The 20876-nt window shown below is 35.8% G+C and overlaps 1 protein-coding gene across 1 annotated transcript in view; it reads left to right on the top strand.

The window, feature by feature from the left end:
- Nucleotides 1–20876, top strand: part of CFTR (CF transmembrane conductance regulator) — a 188706-nt gene that overhangs the window by 127801 nt on the left and 40029 nt on the right. The window contains exon 21 of the mRNA XM_069106964.1: nt 4721–4821. Coding sequence (XP_068963065.1) covers nt 4721–4821 — 101 coding nt within the window. The remainder of the gene's footprint in view (nt 1–4720; nt 4822–20876) is intronic.

Genomic DNA, 20876 nt, shown 5'->3' on the forward strand with positions numbered 1-20876 from the left:
AGCTGCTAGTTAGTAAAAACAAAACAAAACAAAACAAACAAACAAAAAAGACCAAAAAAAAAAAATCCAACAGTTTCCTGGCTGCTCAGTAAGGCTAAGGGTTTTTTTGTTTGTTTGTTTGTTTTTATCATTGAAGAAGTTCAGGTTGATCAAAGGTGTTCCAAAATGTTAAAAAAAAGTGCTTTTATTTTTTGCACTGTAAATTGTTAAAGTAAAATATCAGAAATTAGATTGTTGGAAATGATACCCTAATACTTTACTTTTCAACAGAATCAAATAAAATAAGTTTAATACAAGTCTTACATGACTGGATGAAGAAAAATATTATAAAATGCAATTCATTTGAAATATGAGCATCTGATTCTGTATAGCATTTTACATTTTCTCATTTACTAAAGCATTTTTTTCTATTATGAAGAAGACCTGTACTTTTAAGATATTTGGATTAAAAAGCAAAAATATTTTATAATAAACATAAAACCAATTTGTGTAGAAATTTTTACTGTGAAATATTTTATTTCCCAGAAGATAAGATACATTAAGAGAAATGGCCTGACCTAATGGAGAGAAGTCCATCCTGGGTCCAAATCCTGTTTCTGATACATATTATTAGCTAGGTGACACTGGACAAATGACCCCTTCTGTGCCTAAAGTAACTCTTAATGACTATATCAGCAAAGGGAATTTCCACACTCAGATTACCCCACACTGATTAAGTCACAGGTCTAGACCAAAACAAAATAAGACTCATCAAAGAGCTATTGTATGAAATGTCAAATAAAGTCAGTCTCAAGAAAAGAATAGTTTCCTGGGAAATGCAACAAAAGGAATGTGACTGGTATGTAAGCTACAGGATAATTTTAAGCAAATTTTTTATTTTTTAAGAGAGAATGCTTCTTATGGGGTAAAATGTTTGTCTAGCTTTTTAAAATTTTTGTTTTAAATGTTTGTTTTAAAATGATTACACCATTAAATATAAATTACAAATTTTTCAAAGTCCTATTTCATTCTAATTCCAGTTACTGTTTTTAAAAGAATATTTTGGGGGCACTTAGTAAGTGTTATCTTAAGACAAATAGAGAGTTGCATTAAAAACAAGCACCACATTGATTGATAGTGGGGCTGTGGTAAGGTTCTGTCCTCTGTAAAGGTATTACGCATATAAATACCAAAATGACTGGCTGGGCCTCTAGCAAACTCTTTCCTTTCCATTACTCTATAGGAGGCACTGAACAGACGTGCTTTTCTTTCCCATAGGCATATCATCATCAGTAATGTAATTCAAGAACCTCATGGAGCACATTGTCTTACATGTCTCCAATGTCTTTATGATGGGGTAGTATTCACATTAGTTGAGTTGTTGTTTTATTCCCTTACTAGACTGTGTGCTATATTAGGACAATAATTATATCTAAAATCGTAACAAATGATAGTGAACATTTACAGAGCCTTCCCATGTGCCAGGCATTGTGCTAAGAGTTTTACAATTATTATCTCATTTGGTCCTCACAACAACTTGGGAGATAGGTGCTCTCATTGGCCCCATTTTTTACAGATGAAGAAACTGAGGCAAATGGAGTTAAGTGACTTACCCAGGGTCACATAGCTAGTAGGTATCTGAAGCTGAATTTGAACTCACAGCTTCCTGATTCCATGCCCCATGCTCTATCCATTACACCACCAAGCAACCCCATAAAGTTTATTTTTTCCTCCAAGGTTGAGCAAAGTACCCTGAATACTATTTATAATTAACAAATTTTTAAAAAGTTGACAATATACTTATATATTTATATAATTTTGATTTATAAGCATCTGTTGGATGAACATATAGGACATGATATGTAGAAGAAAAATATGAAGAAACTGAAACAATATACTTATTATGACTAATTATGTAAGAATGAAAAATTAAATCAGTTGTATGCCTTTATTCAGTAAACACATCTTACTATGAAAGGAACTTTAAGAATTATCAATATAAATATGGGGGCGGCTAGGTGGTGCAGTGAGCAAAGCGCAGGCCCTCGAGTCAGGATGACCTGAGTTTGGTTCTGGCCTCAAACACTTAACACCCACCCACACACCCACCCACAAAAAATCAATATAAATATGACCATTTCTGTCCCCAAGAAGTTCATAGTAGAGGATGTGACATAAACCCAAATTATTATAATATATGGTAGAATATACTTACTGTCAAATGTAGTACAAAGTACTTTGGGGATTCAGATTAGGGAGAAATTATATCTGGTTGTAGAGATTAAGAAAGAGAAAGCTTTGCATTGGGTTTTTAGAAATTGATAGGTTTTTCCATATTCTAGGCAAAGGGACTAGAATAGATGAAGGCATGATGGTAGGAAATGTCTATTTAGGAGAAATTAACCCTGTTTTGGAGATGTTGAGTTGGCAAGTCTTAAAGTAAGTTCAAGAAAAGATACCCACCAAGCAGCTAGTAATATAAGATATATAATATATAAATATATAAAATTAAAAATATAATAAAGATATATAATAATATATTAATAATGTAATAGTAATATAACATAAGTAATATAAGTTCAAGAAAAAGGCAGGCATCAATCAATCAATGAATCAACGAGTTTTTATTAAGTTCCTACTGTGTGCCAGACATTGTGTTGGGTACTGTGTGTGTGTGTGTGTGTGTGTATATATATATGTATATATATATACACACACACAAACAAGTGTAAAGACTGAAGCAATCCATGTTCACAATGAGCTTACTTTCTAAATTGTCTCTAAAAGAGACAAGTGCATATAAAATAAGAAGGCATAGATTAAAATAATCTCACTGTTTTAAAATTAAACTCCAAAAAACTGCCACATAGTTTCAAGTGAATTGAATATTTGTCCTTTTTAAATAAAATTTTTTGATGTTTTTTGGTTTTTTTAATCACCAGAATTGCTCCTAGTATCCTTCTCCTTCATTCCTTCTAGACAGTCATCAGATGTAAGAAATAATATTCATGAAGAAAAAAAAGGGGGGGAAAGATACCCAAAAAATCAGCACAATAGACATTTGTTAGATGTTCACCATGCATTAGACACTTTGGGGAAATAGTAAAAATTTGTATGATTTGGTATGTGCCCTCGTGGAACTTAAAGTCCTGTTGGAAAGATAAGTCAAAAAGCAATTTGAGAATAATATACAATGGTAGATAACAAAACACTGCATTCATTATTATTACCAAGAGCCAAAATAAATGGTGCAGATAGCAAAAGGAAAACAAGAATGGGGAAAATAGAAATGAGCTGACATTGTCACAGAAGGCTTAGAGAGCAGTGGAGGTTTGGCATGAATCTTGAAGGATTAGTAGGTATTAGATAGACCTAGAAAAGGAAGGAAAGCCTCTTCAGGAAGATTATGAGCAAAAGTGTGAGATGCAGCGATGATTATGGTGAGTGAATAGTACAAAGAGAAGACCCCAGAAGCTAGAATTAGGTAAAATTGTAGAATACCTTTGAAGACTAGGCAGAGGAGTTTGGACTTCATCTGAGAGGCTGTGGAAATTCTTAATAGATTAGTAAATAAAAATGTGACATGATTATTGTAGGAAGATTGTCCTGAGAAGAATATAGGATAAATTGGAAATAAGTGTGTACGTGTGGTCAGATTTGGATAAGTGGAAAGAACAGAGATAAGGAAACCAACTCGGAATTATTGTGGATTATTCAGAGTCTAAATTATATCAGAGAATGGAGAGAACAGGATGAATTCAAGAGATAATGAAAAAGAATGTTTTCCTTCATTCAACCAACAAGTATTTGTTAAAGTCCCTACTCTATGCTAGGCTCAGTGCTAAGTACTGGGAAATGCAGAGTTAGGGAATCAGGGAAGGCTTGAGGTAGAAAGCAGAACATGTGATTAGCCTAAAAGGAAACTAGAGATTCAAAGAGATGTGAGGACACAATATTCTAGGTGTGGGGAACAGCCATTTCAAAGGCATGGACATGGGAAGTGGAGTGCCAAATACGAAGAAGTTAAGGTCAATTTGGTGGTAGCATAGAGTAAGTTAAATGATATAACATTTAATTTTTAGATGGAAAATTAGGTTGGGTCTAGGGTGGGAAGGTCTTTAAATGAGAAATAGAGAAGCTTATATTTGTGCCTAATGATACTAAGGAACATTGATGATTACTGAGTTGGAGAGTGGTGGAGTCAGAGCTTTACAGACACTTTACAAAGTGTCACTTTGGCAGCTGTGTAGAAGATGGGTTTGAATGAAACATGAAGCAGGATGACCAATATGGTAGCCATTGAAGTAGTCTAAACTAAGAGAGCGGTCGTGTGAAAGAAGAGAAGGGGATGAATGTGAGAGATGTTGTGGAGGCAGAAACAATAAGATTTGTATCAGGAAAGTTCTCATGTAAGAGCTTTTAAGAATAAACAGGACTTCCTGGCAAATTGATATGTATGAAGAAGAATGATAAACCAAAGATCATTCCCAGGTTTTGAGTATAGGTAACAGAAATCAAAGTCCCATTAATAAAATGAGACCAACCAAATAATTTTATCATAATATGATTCTTTTTATCAAACCTGTAAAATAACAGAATGATACTAGGTCACATAGATAATATCAAAATAAAATACATAACTCAAAGCAAAAGAATTTTCCTTCAATTTGTTATGTGTGCTATACTTGTTTATGGTTGAATTACCTAGAATAGTTTTGTTTTTTTCCTCTTTAACCTATAGGTGATGGAGAAGGACGAGTGGGAATTCTTCTAACTTTAGCCATGAATATCATGAGTACCTTGCAGTGGGCTGTAAATTCCAGCATAGATGTGGACAGTTTGGTAAGAAATGAACAGTAGAGTGTCTTTTATTTCTCCTAAGTGATTTAGATGGGGAGGGGGGAGTGGGGGATGAGTAAGATGTACTGGAAGCTACTAATGAATGGCTACCAATCAATAGCACTTTGTGAATAGTCTTCACCCATAAGTTCACAGATTCATTGTACTCTTTACTTAAATCAGGTGGGACCATGAGGGAGGACTTTTGAAGTTTCTTATTTGATTTTGAGTCAGGTAAATTTCTCATTGGTCTTCAGATCTTGGGGGGGAAAATTACCCATTTCCTTTAAGTACATTGTAAAAAAGCTCAGAATTAAGGAAGTATCAAATGATATAAAAAACTCATTCATATATGTCATATGAAAAAATAATCTCCTGATTCAGTTTCTAAAAGGAGAGAAAATTTGGGGATAGAGCTATTATTTTAATTGAATTGTCCTCTCCGGGAAATAAATTCTGGGACATAAATTAAAAAAGTAATTTGTGTTCTTGAATACCATTCTTGAAGGTAGTAATTTGTACTCTTATGAAAATATCCTTGAAAGAACCAGCAGGGCCCCGAACCCACTTGTGTGTCAAGCATTCTCAATGGGGATATTATATGTGCTCGTGAAACAGTCTCTATTCAAGGTTAAGATTTCCCTACTTTTTCAAAGTTAAAGTTTTCTACTGTTTCATAGGGAACAGACAGTGGAATCCTGACCTATCTAGAGAAAAAAAAGAGTAAAGTGAGGCAGCATGTTTTAGTGCAGAGTCTTGGACTAGAAAGGCCTAGATTCAAAACCTGCTTCTAAGACTTAGCAACTCTGGGCTAAACTGTAGGCAAACCACTTAAACACCCCTTCCCCCACGGCTTAGTTTCCCATCTATGAAATGATATCTGTAGTACATACCTCTTAGGGTTATTGTGGGGCTCAGAAGCAATATTATATGTAAAGTGCTTGGTAAACATAAAGGCATGAATGACTCAGCAGCTATCATTATTGTAGAAAACTCATTGTCATCTTTGATGATATTCAGATAGAAAGGGTCCTGGGATAAGTTTCTCTTCTCCCATTACTCTTGTATATTTAATACTTGGCAGACTCATGTGCAAGTGGATAAAATAGCTGTTTCAAAGAGGATTTGGATACAAACTCACCTGTAGGTTCACTGAAAGCATTTTTGATACACTACCAGTAGCAGTCAGGATGATTGGGAATGATATGTACCTGATCCTTTTCCCACATTATTTTGATTTTTTTCTGCTATATCTCTGAATTTTGAAAGCTTTTCATTCCAAGCAGGTTGGAGATTGAGAGCATTTGGTATGTTGTTGTTGATTCAGGCATGTCTGACTCTTCATGATCATCACATTTGGGCTTTTCTTGGCAAAGATACTGGAATGGTTTGCCATTTCCTCCTCCAGTTCATTTTATGGATGATGAAACTAAGGCAACCTATTAAAAATTATATTCTTAAATTTTTTATGGGTCAGTGTTATGTTTGGGCGATTGTGAGCAGCACTATGCTCTGTGATAGCGCTTTCATTCTAGTATAGTTCTACAAGATATTTTGAGATCTGTAATTGTGGCATGAGAATTTGTCATCTATCAGTCCATAAAATACAGTGAGCCTCTGATGTGTAGTTGCAAACACCAGATTTTGTCTGCTAGTTACTCAGTAGATGCTTAATTATTGCAGTCTTGCTGAATGCATTACTTTGAATAATCTGCATCGATCTCCAAGTGTTATCTGAGATATTACTATCTCCAAGTAATTATCTGAATTACCCCCATCATAAAACCCTCTGTTTCCATAAACAAATCCACACAACTTAGCCATTTGTTTGATTTTTTTTGTCAACATATTGTTGTTTTGGTTCTTGTGGATAGTACCTAATTCTACTCTTGGCTCTTGCCCAGTTGTTAGACTCTTTAGAGTCAAACTACTTTGAGTGACGTTCAATAAATCCAATCGAACATATCTGTTATTAGCATTTACTATTGCATGAGTCATGGCTTCTTGCTCAAAAAGTACTTGTGTAGGGTTTAGACCTCTATTGTGTGTTCTGAAAATGTCTCTGTCCTTTTCTTCTTTTTAGGTGCAGAAGTATTAACCTAAGATTATCAGGATACTTTAAAAATTAGTTATGTCTACTTTATAGTCTTAAAAGTATTCATTAAGCCTAGTATTGCCTACATATTAGTTACTTTAAGTATCCTTTTAAGTTTTTATTTTAGTATGGCAACAAGTATCAATATATTTTGCCACAGTTTTTTTTTCCTTAATAGCTTAAAGTTCTGTGCTTGTCTGTAGGAAATTAAGGTTTCATTATAGATATAATTTCTGAAAGGTACATTCAATGAAGATTTCCAATGGTCTTGGGTTCTTTGAGTTTTTTCCCTTTAGATTTCAGTAGATCCTCAGTTACATCTCTAGTGTTATCTAATCTAAGCTGAGGCATTAAATGATTACTCTAGCTATGATGATGATGATAATGATTATCTTAGTAGCTTTTTATAACATACATTTAGACACTGCATAACAAAACAATGTCTTTCCATATTTCTATATAAATAATTTTTTCTTCTATACTCAGTTCTCTGCAAGAAAAAAACATTTTATCTACATTTTCTTCCTGTATAAAGTCAATGAGAAACAAAAAAGTAGTAATAATGCATCATACCTCTAACAGCTTAATTTAGTGACTGTAGTAAAAATGACAAAAAATAAAATGTTTGCTTCCATTAGATTAAAGATGTTTATAGTTATAACTTTATATTCCTTTAGGTTGAATGACTTCAACAAAACCTTGTTGAATTTTGATTACACTAAATATGAAAGTACTATGATATATAAATATATATATATGTATATATATTTTCTGCTTCTGGCTTTCTGGTAAGCATTGTGAATACTTGACTCAACCTTACTGTCCTGATTGTCCCCATAGCATGAAATCCAAGAGGGCATTTAAAGAATGTTCATCAGTTAGAGATGGTAAAATAATAGCTAAGTAATTAACATACTGTCTTCAATATTATTGACCAAAATCTTAGGGAAAAAAAAGGTAGAAGTTGTATCTGTGCTCTTAATTTCCTATAAAAAAAAAAGGATGGTCTCAAAGTTTGGTGGTGGGAAGAATTTGGATATAACTTTCCAATATTAAATCTAATTCTTCCAAATATGAGAAGATAAAACCTGTGGATGAAGGAATAATAGGGAGCTTGGTATTTCTGTTTACTTTAGTGTAGTCCATCAACTGTTTCTCTTCCTCTCAAATTTAAAGAGGGTTTGCTGTACTACTTATTAACATTTTAAAAGATTATTTTCTTTTTTAAAAAAAAATGGACAGTATTGCTTTACCATAATGCTTAACCCTGGGTCTGTTTCATGGAGCTGGATCTTAAAAGCAACTGTCACAATGAGGTTGTTCTGATACATCCAGTGATGAATGAGATCCATGGCTGATCTGCCTTCAATTCTAGCTATAGCTTGGAATTGCCATTCATTCATAGACCCATTGTTTTGGCAAAGCTCCAGTGTCTTATGTCTAACGTGGAATTAGTGCCTACAAATAGAAGGATTTTTAATAGGAATTAAGGAGTGCTAGTGTACTTTTCTTTCTTTTTAAAAAAAGTTTATTTATTTTTAGTTTTCAACACTCACTTCCATAAGTTTTAAATTTTCTCCCCCTCTCCTCCCTCCTGCCTCCCCAAGATGGCATGTAGTCCGATATAGGCTCTACACATACATTCCCATTAAACATATCTCCAAATTAGTCATGCTGTATAGAAGAACCAAAACGAATAGGAGGAACCAAAAGAAAGAAAAAAACAAAACAAAAAAAATAAGATAGTCTGCTTTGCTCTGCATTCAGACTCCATAGTTCTTTCTCTGGATGTGGATGGCATTTTCCATCATGAATACTTTGAAATTGTTTTAGGTCCTTGCATTGCTGAGAAGGGCTAAGTCTATCAAAGTCAGTCATTGCACGCTGTGGCTTTTACTGTGTACAGTGTTCTCCTGGTTCTGCTCATTTCATTCAGCATCAGTTCATATAAGTCTTTCCAGGTTTTTCTGAAGTCTGCCCGTTCATCATTTTTATAGCACAGTAGTATTACATTACTGCTTTGCTTTTCAATACATTTTATTTGCAGAACACCAGAGGATATTTAAGCATCGTACTTTCATTTCATTGTGATTGCTTCTCTCAACATTCCTGTTGCAGTGAAGATAACTATAAAGATTTTTCATGAAATGAGTTCTGTGCTTAGAGTTAGGACAGGCCTAATGTTCAAATCCTACCTCTGACACTTATTAGTTGTGTAGCTTTAGGCAAGTCACTCAATCTTTCTGAGCATCTGCTTCCTAATTTGTAAAATGGGGATGATGATACTTGTGTGATCTGCCTTACTTCATGAGTTGTTGTGAGGAAAACACTATATATAATGTGTGTGAGTGTGTTATATATATATATATATATGTTATATACGTCACATGTACATATATAACTTTCTTATAAAATAATTTAAAAGTACTTTTAAGCCTTAAATATAAATTATTGTTATTATCAGAGGCACCTAGGTAGGTGGCATAGTGGATAGAGTTCTAGACCTGGAATTAGGAAGACCTGAGTTCAAATCTAGCCACAGATACTTAGGATGGACACATGTTGAGCAATATGTGGATTAGAGATCATCAATAAATGTCTATACTTTAGAAGTTCAGGAATGGTCCTTTTCCCCCAGAGAATAGGCTTAAAGGATCTTTAGGAATTAAAATTTTAGGTCCCCTATTTAACTCTCATGCCAAGCTTGCCAATTCTGGTCACCTAGTCAAGGACAAGTTAATAAGTTATAGCGCAAAGTGTCTCCCTGCTGTTCAGAAGCACTCATATCCCACTCTACACTGATGTATCATTTTCTCATTTAGTTTTATTATGTGCATGCTTATGTATGAGACACTGTTAGGCACTTGGCATAGTTGGATAGCTATGCCATTGACCCTGCTGTCAGGGAGTTTGTAATTTAATAGAGGAGAAAGTCATATATCCAAACCACTGTAAGTCAGAGGACAATATAATAATTCAATTTGACTAAGTTCAGTTGGCATTCCTTTAAATACCTACTACATGCCAGGCATTGTGCTAGGTGCTAGGGGCACAAATACAAAAATGAAACCGTTTTCTCCCTCAGGAAACTTATGTTCTACTGGGGGAAGTAATATATATACACAGATAAAAAAGATACATATTTTCAAAATAAATACAAAATAATTTTGATATGGGGAGGAAGTATAAACAACTGTACTCTCCTGAAGGAAGTGATAAGCACTTTGAAGAGATTCAGGCAAAGTACTAGGAGCAAATGGAAGAGGAAGAATTCATTTTTAGCTAAAAAGGGCAAGGGAGATTTTAAGGAAGAGGCAGGACTTTAGTTGAGCCTTGAAGGTTGGGAGGAACCTCAAAAAGCTGAGGTAGAGACAGGGCATAAGCAAAGCTATAAAGAGAAATTAGGCAAATTAAAGATGGGGAATGAAGAATGGTTCATTTTGACTGCAAATACAAAATACGCAAATGGAAGAAAGGTGAGATAAGGTTAAAAAGTGGATTGGAGGCAAATAGGAAGGACCTTGAAGTTTCAGAAATTTATATTTTATTTGGGAGTCAATCAGGGAAAGATTTTGAGTAGGTGAATGGCATATCCGTATCTATTTAGTACATAGATGATGTTGTGAAGAATGGGGACAACATTTAGACTAAAAATGCCTGCTAAGAAATTATTCTTAGATTTAGAAGTGGAAGAGACCGTTCAGTTCAACTCTACCATTTTACTAGGCAGGGAAGCAAGGCAATAGTTAAGTGATTTTCCTGGAATCACATAGCTTTGTTAATTTATCAAGCAATATTTGAACTCATGCAAACAACACTGTGTCAGCAACCTGCCTTATTACCACAGTATAGGTAAGAAGATATAAGGGCCTCATTTAGGGTGATTGCAATGAAAACAGGAAGAGAAAATAAATTTTAGAAAAATAGTGGAAGCATAATACCTTGGCAGTAGTCACAGGAGAAGGAAGAGTCAAAGATGACATCATGAACCTAAAAAGCTGGGTTGATGAAAAAGAGAAGTTAGGGGGAGTGGCAAGTTTGAGTAGAGATGATGAGCTCACTTGAGTAAAGATGTTTAATCTTCCATGTTGAGTTTAAGGGGTCACTGGATCATATACAGTGTGTTTTTGGAAATATACAATATGGAACTAGAACTCTAGGAAAAGGCTGAGGTTGGGTACTTAGCAACAGAAACAATAATGAAAATACAAACAAAATAGGCATTTATGTAGCGATTTAGGGTCTTCAAATTGTTTTACACACATTATTTCATTTGATCCTCACGATGACCTTGTTAGTCAGATACTACAAGTATTACTGCCCTGTTATAAATGAGAAAACTGAGGCTCTTAAAGGTACATGATGTTCATGGCCAAACACTAAGTATCAAAGGTCAGAGACAAATTAGATTTGGGGATTGTTTGTACAGAGTTCATAACTGAATAGGTTCATAGGATTTAGAGGTAGACAAAACCTTAGAGATCATCTGCTCCAGCTCTCTCATTTACAGAATCTGAGTTCCACAGATGTTAAGTGACTTGCACAAATAATAGAGCTAGCAATGGAACTGAGATAGTTTCATTCCAAATACAGTGCTCTTTGCACTACACCATGCTGCCATCCAAAGGCATGGATAAGATCTCCAGGAGAGATAATGACTGGATGACATATATGTTTAAAAGGGGTGGGGGGACAAGGAATCAGCAAGGACTCAGTGCTGAAGCAGTCAGAGAGGAAGAAAACCGTGAGAGTACTGTATTGCATAACATGAGGTGGTTAGGCAGTGCTGTGGCTAGAACAGTAGACTTGGAATCAAGAAGACATGAGTTCTGATCCAGACTGAGCAACTTACCAGCTGTGTGGCCCTGAGCAAGTCACTTAAGCTCTATCTGTCTCGGTTTTCTCTCTGCAAAATGGGGGTTATATATAGCATCTACCTCCTAGAACTGTAGTGAGGATCAAATGAGACGACATTTACAAAGCAATTTGCAAAGCTTAAAGCACTCTATAAATGCTAGTTATTATTGTTATTATTAACCAAGAGATTAAAGGGTATAAAGAGTAAGAAAGTGGTCAGTGAAGTCAAATGATGAGAAAAGTTAAGAAGAATTGAAAACTGTAAAGGGGTCATTGTATTTTGTAGTGAAGATACTGTTAGTGATCTTAGAACATTTTTAGTAGAATGTTGGAGATATAAATCAGATTACCAGGGACTGAGCAAATGAGTAAGTGAAATGAAGGGTAGGCAGTGAAAGTGGACTTTTTGTAAAAAGAAGTTTTGACACTGAGGGGATAGAATGAATGACAGCTTTATAAGTTCAGGCTCAGGGGAAGAAGCTGGAACATAGGACGAGATAAAAGATGCATTAGACAACTTGATCTCAATTTGTAGGGACAGGATCTGACTCTTTTTGATAGTGTTTTAAGGTTTATGAAGCACTAGATATAAATGATCTCTGATCCTCCTAACAAACCTGTGCAGTAGCAGGGGTAGGGAATCTGCAGCCTTGAGGCCACACGTGGCACTCCAGGTTCTCTTGGACTGATTCCAAGTTATACAGAACAAATCCTTTTATTAAGAGGATTTGTTCTGTGAAGTTTGTATTCGGTCAAAGGGCTGTACTTGAGGACCCAGAGGACCCCTTGTGGCCTTGAGATCACAGGTTCCCCACCCCTGTGCAGGAGTATTATGATCATTCCTTCTTGAGAGATGAGGTAAGGAAGGTGGGAATCAAAGAGGTAAAGCTGTGGTCATACAATTAGAAAGTGTAAGTAGCCAGATTTGAATGCAGGCTCTCCTGCCTCCAAATCCAGCACAGTTTCCACTCTATCCTGCTGCCTCTCAATCTCCAAAAAACATAAATCAAACTAAAGGAATTTGTACATATTTCAGAAAGGAGCAGTACAATTGTACCCTTTATCTCTAGCACCAACAAATCAATTTCCACATTGGCTCTATTTACACTATACTGCACAATGAGAAGGAGGACTCAGAAAGGGCTATTGTCCTTGGCAGTGGTGATATCATTAGTGATCTGACTGAGCCCATTTTCAGTAGAATGTTGGGGGCAAGACCCAGATTACAATCTGATATCAATAAATCAACAATAAGCAGGCATTTGTTAAGTGCCCTTTGTGCCAAGTGCATAGGCATGTAGTAAGGTTTTAAGAGATTTTGGCTTCAAAATCATATCTGTCAAGGCTTTATCTGGAAACATTTAACATTATGTTAAACATTATGTTGTTAATGTCAGTTAGGAACAATCTGAATTCTTTTACTATAGTTGCTTTAACTAAAAGCCTAAATTGTTGAATTTCATTTCCCAGAGTGTTCATCTTAAGCCTGGTTTATAATGTTTTCCTTCGCAATAGAAAATAGAAGCTATTTCTGTTTGAACTAATTTCCATATTTTACAATAAGTATAAACAAGTCTTGGGGGACTCATTAATGATTTTGTGCTATAATGGAAACCTCCTTGAAGACAATCCTCTTCTGTGTTTTGGCTTCTACTAATGACATTTTCTTTAGAATCTGCTTGTATTCATGCTAAGATGAAACTGACCAGAATTCTGATTTTCCTGGGTCTGTCTTTGTAGCTTCCATATGTATCTCATTCATAAAGATTCTTTCCAGTATGATTTTACTGCTACCAGTCATGTAGATTTCTTTTTCTACAGATAATGAATGATGAGAAGCAGTATGGTATAATAGAAATATCAATAGATTTGGAGTCAAGATAGATCAGGGTTTGACTTCTACCTCTGATGATTACTAACTATGAGATCTTTGGAAATTCATATAACCCGAGACTCCGTTTCCTCTTCTGTGAAGTGGGAACAATAAGGCCTGTAGAACGTAGCTCACAGGGTTGTTAGAAACAAATGAAATCATGTATATGACAAAAAACAAACAAACAAAAAAACCCCCAAAACTTTTTACAAGCCTTAAAGTGCTATTTAAATGTCTGCTATGGTTGTGATCTATGAGATGGACTTTTTTGTTGTAGAACAGATAACTGAATAACAGCTCAGTTCATATCCTTTTCCAACTACAGTTAAGATCAATTTCTGATTTCAACAGAAGGTTGGACAATTTACACAAACTTTTGATTTCAGCCTTCCTTTCTGACTCAGGATTCTGGGGGCATACAACAATAATGACTCATAGAAGTGAAACTTACTAGAAAATCTCTTTATTCATTGTGAAACTGAAATTTTACATAGTTCTGTCCTTCAAGATTTATGTTTAAAAATGAATTTTACTCTAAATCATTGATTAAGCATTTGAATTGCAATAAGTTAAACTCTATTACAGATTTCCTTATTTTTTTTTAGCAATTTTGCTAGTGAAACCAACTTCTATTAGATTGTGAAATTTAATTTAAATTGAATGTGAATTTTAGTTTAAAAATTTGATTCTTCTTTCATGTCATCAAACATATGCATACTTAGAAAATATTTGTAGTTATACATCTCAATTTCAAAGTGGGAGGGAAGAAAGCTGGAAACAATGTAAAACATCCCTCTCATTTTATAGATGGGGGCAGTTAGATGGGTGAAGTGGCTGGAGTGCCAGGTCTGCAGTCAGGAAGGCTCTTCTTGAGTGAGTTCAAATCTGACCTCAGAAACTTACTAGCTGTGTGACCCTGGGCAAGTCATTTAACTCTGCCTCCGTTTCCTCATCTACAAAATGAGCTGGAGAAGAAAAAGGCAAACCATTCTAGTATCTTTGCCAAGAAAACCTGCAATGGGTTCATGGAGAGTCAAACACAAATAAAAAATATTTTATAGATGAAGAAACTGAGGTTCAGAAAGGTTAACTGACTTGCCTGAGGTTACACAGCTTGTTAGTAAGAGAAGAAACAGGAACTCTAGCCATCTAGCTCCTCAGACAATTGCTAGCCTGAGTGAATATTGTGTAATGTACTATATCCACAAGCAATGAAATTAATTATAGATCAAATCATGTTGTAAAATCCTCTTTAAAAAAGTAGAATTTGAAAGTCCAGCTAATGGCCCCTTTGTCTCAAAAGTATTTAATTTGACAACACTTGTAATAAAACATCATAACAACAGAAGAAAGAAATCCTTTTATGACAAAGCAGTCACCTGGATTTCGTACTAACAGAATTTGACCTTTATTAGCACTAAATCTGGGCAACTAGATGGCACAGTGGATAGAGCACCAAGCTTGGAGTCAGGAACACTCATCTTCCTGAGTTCAAATCCAGCCTTAGATATTTACTAACCATGTGACCCTGGGCAAGTCACTTAACCCTGTTTGCCTCAGTTTCCTCATCTTTAAATGAACTGGAGAAGGAAATGGCAAACTGCTCCAGTATCTTTGCCAAGAAAACCCCGAAAATGGGGTCATTAAGAGTTGGACACTGAACTATAGTCAATAAATAACTGAACAATAAGAAATATTAAATCCATTTATCCTCTTTCTTTCATCTTAAATTTTTCATTTGTCCAATTCCTTAAGCAAAATCAATTCACATCTAATGGTAAGCAAGTCTTATCTACAATATCTTTTGAATTTCATTAAATCTTTTCAGTATATTGACTCTTCTTACATTCTCACTAAGCTGTGACTACTCTGGAATTAGGTCATTTGTAAATGCTTCTCTTAGTCTAAAAGAAAGAATAAAGATTGCCATCCAGGAAAGTAGGAAGGGAATGGGATAAGAGAAGGGGGTGAGGGGGAAGGGTGGAGCTGATAGAAGGGAGGGCAGTTTGGGGGAGGTAAAAGTCAGAAACAAAACATTTGAGAATGGGCATGGTAAAAGGAGACAGTGGGATAAATGGGGGGAAATAGGATGGTAATAGTAATCATTAGTGTAAAAAAAAATAGGGGGCAGCTAGGTGAATAGAGCACTGGCCCTGGAATCAGGAGAACCAGAGTTCAAATCTGGCCTCAGACACCTGACATACTTACTAGCTGTGTGACCTTGGGCAAGTCACTTAAACCCAATTGTCCTGGCTTCCCCTCTCCAAAAAAATTAAAAAAATTTACAATGAGTTTCTCTGATAAAGACTTTACTTCTCAAACATATAGAAAATGGAGTCAAATTTGTAGAAATAAGATCCATTCCTGAATTGATCAATGGTCAAAGGATATTGTAGTGCCAATGTAATATTCACAGCATTGACGGTGACTGTGAATATGCTGGCATAGTGCTCATTTGCAAACTATAACAGACTCTTCATATAGAAGACAGAAGTAAAACATTTATTCAGACACCAGAAAAACAAATCCCCAAACCAGAAAGCTGAATCCATCATAGAAGCAAAGAAGTTAATAAACCACAACAGAGAGCCACACCATCCTTTAACCTTCCCACAAACCAACACTCACAAGCCTAGCTGTATACCTGGGTGCATCCTTTTCTCCCTCTATCTCTAATTGCTCTGACTCCCAGCTTCTTGTGGGCTCTGATTTACTCTTCAGCAAGCTTCTCCCACCACAGGCTCCATATGATTACATTCAGCCTATTAGGGGGCAGGGAAGATCGTCAAATTCCCATTACCATTACAGATATGAACAGGCAATTTTTAGGCAAAGTAATCAAAACTGTCTATAGTCATATAAAAAAGGCTCTAAATCACTATTGATGAGAGAAATGCAAATTAAAGCAACTCTGAGCTCACACTTGTCAGATTGGCTAATATGACAGAAAAGGAAAATGACAAATATTGGAGGGGATGTGGGAAAATTAAAGCATTATTGGTGAAGTTGTATACTGATTCAGCCATTCTGATAGGAAATTTGGAACTTTGCCCAAAGGGCTATAAAACTGCATACCCTATAACCGAGCAATACCAGTGCTAGGTCTGTATCCCAAAGATATATTAAAAAAAAAAAACAAAAAGAAAAAGGAACTATATCTACAAAGATATTTGTATATTTATAGCAGCTCTTTTAGAAGTGGCAAAGAATTAGAAATTGAGGGGATGTCCATCAATTGGGGAATGACTGAACAAGTTGTTGTATATGATTGTGATGGAATACTATTATGCTTTAAGAAATGATAAGTGGGGCAGCTAGGTGGCACAGTGAATAGAGCACCGGCCCTGGAGTCAAGAGGAGCTGAATTCAAATCCGGCCTCAGACACTTAACACAAAAACTTGCCATGTGACCTTGGGCAAGTCACTCAACCCCAATTGCCCTCCAAAAAGGAAAAAAAAAAAAAACGATGAGCAGGATGCTCTCAGAAAATCATGGACTTACATGAACTGATGTAAAGTGAAATAAGCAGAACTAGGAGAACATTGTACACAGTAACAGCAAAATTGTATGATTATCAACTATGAATAACTTAACTATTCTGAGCAATATGATGATCCAAGACAATTGTGTAGGACTTATGATGAGAGGTGCTGTCCATCTCCAGCAGAAAAACTGGTAGAACCTGAATGCAGATCAAAGATACTTTTTCTTCATTTTTCTTGTGTTTTTGTTTGTCTGTGTTTTCTTTTACAAAATGACTTACATGCAAATGTGTTTGGCATGACTATACACTAGAACCTGTATCAAATTGCTTGCCTTTCCATTGGAGGGAGAGGGGAGGCAGGGAGAGAATTTGGAACTCAATTTTTTTTTAAAAAAGAATGTTAAAAATTATTTATACATATAATTGGGAAAATGAAATATTAAATAAGAAAAAAGAATGATTAAGAAAATATTGACAGACATAATATCATGCACAAACTTTTCCTTTAATTCAATGCCCTCATTTCTTAGAATCCAGCTTTTCACAGTATTTTATTTACCTTCTGAAAGTGTCCCTCCACCCTTCATAATCTCATGTTTTTTTCAGCCTCTGACCCAAATTATAATGCACAGGTTGTCTCAATGTACATGTTGACATTTTTGTCTCTTGTCTTTGTTTTCCTTTCATTTGTCCAATATTGATATTTTTTGTTTTTCCCTCCCCTTTGTGGAGATATGTTATGGTCCTGGGTTTTAGCATAAAAGGCCCTTTGCATGTGTGTATTGTGGTGTTATACAATCTATGGAAAACATCAATATTTGCATTTGAACTCATTATTTTTTAAAAAGCTGATTTCTATTGTTTGGATGCCAAAATGAAATATGCTATTTTTCATTTCCCCACCAACTACCATGAGGTGTTTTGTATGCCTTTGCCATTTACTTAGTTATATGATTCCATTTACTCCTCCCTTGCTGTGTGTGCTACTTCCAACCTTTTTTTTTTATTCTCTACAAAGTTCCAGCATCACTTGCTGATGTACTTGTTAAAGAGTTAGATGCAATATAGCTCTAGATTTCTTTTTTCTTTTTCCCCTGTCAGTATTTTCTCATTGAATGGTGACATTACTTTACCACCAAGGTTAGGTTCACACATCTAATATAACTGAGGAAGTCAGATAAATTGCCTTTTTTTTTTACCTTGCCAAATAGTTTAACATGATTTCACAATCTCAGAGGACTGAAGTTAAAACTTGAAGCAAACCAGGGTCACTCATTTGTGACATGATTTTAGTACCATAACTCACGGTTACAGAAGTTGGACAACTTTTGCCTGAGGAAAAAAAATTCCTGGAATCTTTCCCATGGACATATATTCTAAGTTATTGCATGAGAGAAGCATTTTCTTCCCTCTTCTCTCCTCCCCCCCCTTCCCTGGAAGTAAGGGAAGTTTCTGTTTGAAACTTTCCATATTTACCTGGAATTTGCCCTTTTTGCTCACTAGATGCCTACCCTTCTTCTGTCCACCCTCTTAGGTGTTTATCATATGTCTCATTATTTAAGCTAGTCCCTAGGTAAGGTATTAATTGATAATCAATATCATACCAAATATACTTTATAATTCCCTACGCACACCTCCAGGGTATTTACATTTTTAAAACTATAAGGGTATAGTGTCTAGAAGGAGTCTTAACATCTGAGTTTCTGTCTGGGGTCTCTTCCAGTCTTAACCCATATGCAATTAGTGAGTCTGAGATGATGGGTTGAGTCATCTGAACTTTGTTAATTCTGCATAATCAAAATAGTTTATTATGTGGTGGATAGTTTGAGGGATGTTAAAAATATTAAGTGATTTGATAATATAACAAGTTTTATGTCACCTAATGGAATTTTTAATTATGTTAAGGAATTTTTTAAAGTAGCTTTTATATCATATTCGGAATGAAGTATTGAATGAAAGTTATCCTTTCCATAAGTGGCACAAGGCATGCATTTATCATTTTTCTAGAACTTTTAATTCATCTGTTTGCCTTGTTTATTAACAAAGTTCTGCCCTGACATATTGGCTGTGTTTCCCTAGACAAGTCAGTTAACTTTAAAAAACCCTCATTTTATCCTTCTATCCCTACTAATTATTCTCATATATCTCTTCTACCTTTTGTGGCTAAACTATTTGAAAAAAGTCATTTGCAATAGGTGCTTCCACTTTCTCTCCTATCACTTTCTTGCAGCCTCATCTTTCCACTGACACTGAGCTTTCCAAAATTATCAGTGATCTTTTAATTGCCAAGTCCAGTGGCCTTTTCTCCATCCTCTTCCTTCTCAACCTCTGCAGCCTTTGACACTGCTGATCAGTCTTTCCTCCTTGATACTCTCCACTCTTTAGGTTTTCTCCTGATTTTCTTCCTGCTTAACTGACCACTTCTCAGTCTCCTTTGCTGGGTTCTTATCCAGGTCACAGCCTCTAACCATAGGTGTCCTACAAGGTTCTATTCTTGGCCCTCTTCTTTTCTCTCTTTCTCCCTGGATGATCTCTTCAGCTTCTGTGGATTTAGTTACCCTCTAGGCTGATGATTCTCAGATCTACCCATCTTTCCCCAGGCTCTCTGCTGAGCTCCATTCTCATATCTCCAGCTACATTTCAAACATCTCAGACTGCATATCCAGTAGATATCTTAAACTCACAGAGCTCATTATCCTTCCCTTTAAAACCCTCCTCCACCACTTCCCTTAATACTTTCAAAGGCAACACCATCCTCTTGGCCTCTCAAGCCTTAAGCTTACGTGTCATCCTCAATTCTTCACTATATCTCACCCCACATATTCAATCTGTTGCTAAGGCCTGACGATTTCACATTTGTAATATCTCTTGAATATGTCCTCTTTCCCCCTCTGATATAGCCACCATTTAGTCAAGGCTCTCCTCTCCTGATACCCAGACTCTTACAATAATAGCCTGCTGGTAGGTCTATCTTCCTCCAGTTTCTCCTCACTCTAATCCATCCTCCATTCAGCTACCAAAGTGATTTTCCAAAGCTCAAGTCTGACTATGTCACCCTATTACTCAATAAAATCCAGGAGGCAAATGCTTCTAGGATTAAATGCAAAGTCCTTTGTTTGGCATGCACAGCTCTTCATAACCGAGACCCCTCCTACCTTTTCCATCTTTTTATACCTTACTCCCTAACACGTCCTCTTGGATCCAGTGACAAGGACCTCTTTGCTGTTTTATGAACACAACATTCCATCTCTCAGATCTGAGCATTTTCTCATATTGCCCCTCCTTCCCCGCCCTATTGCTGAAATGCAATCTCTCCTCATCTCCACCTACGACCTTCTCCGACTTCTTTAGTCCCAGCTGAAGTGCCATCTTCTACAGGAAACCTTTTCCAACCCATCTTAATTCTAGTGCCTTCCCTCTAAGTTATTTCCTATTTATCCTATATTTAATTTGTTTATACTTATTTGTTTGCTTGTTGTCTCCCCCCCCATTAGACTGTGAATGCCCTCAGGAAAAGGACTGTCCTTCACCTCTTTTTGTATCCCTAGCACTTAGCACAATGCCTGGAGCTCATAGCAGGTGCTTAATAAATGTTTATTGACTGACTGGTAACTTCTCAGTACTTTAGGCAACTCTCTAATGTTGTCTTGGGAACTAGAGGGAAAGTGCAGATTCACATTGGTAGAGGCAGGTTCATCACCTGGGAGTTCCCTTTGCCAATAAATCACAGGCCAAGTCCCAGCCTCAT

Source organism: Petaurus breviceps, unplaced genomic scaffold (assembly GCF_028583685.1).
Source record: "Petaurus breviceps papuanus isolate PSGF00001 unplaced genomic scaffold, PetGlider_PUasm1.0 84, whole genome shotgun sequence".
Classification (NCBI taxonomy): Eukaryota; Metazoa; Chordata; class Mammalia; order Diprotodontia; family Petauridae; genus Petaurus; species Petaurus breviceps.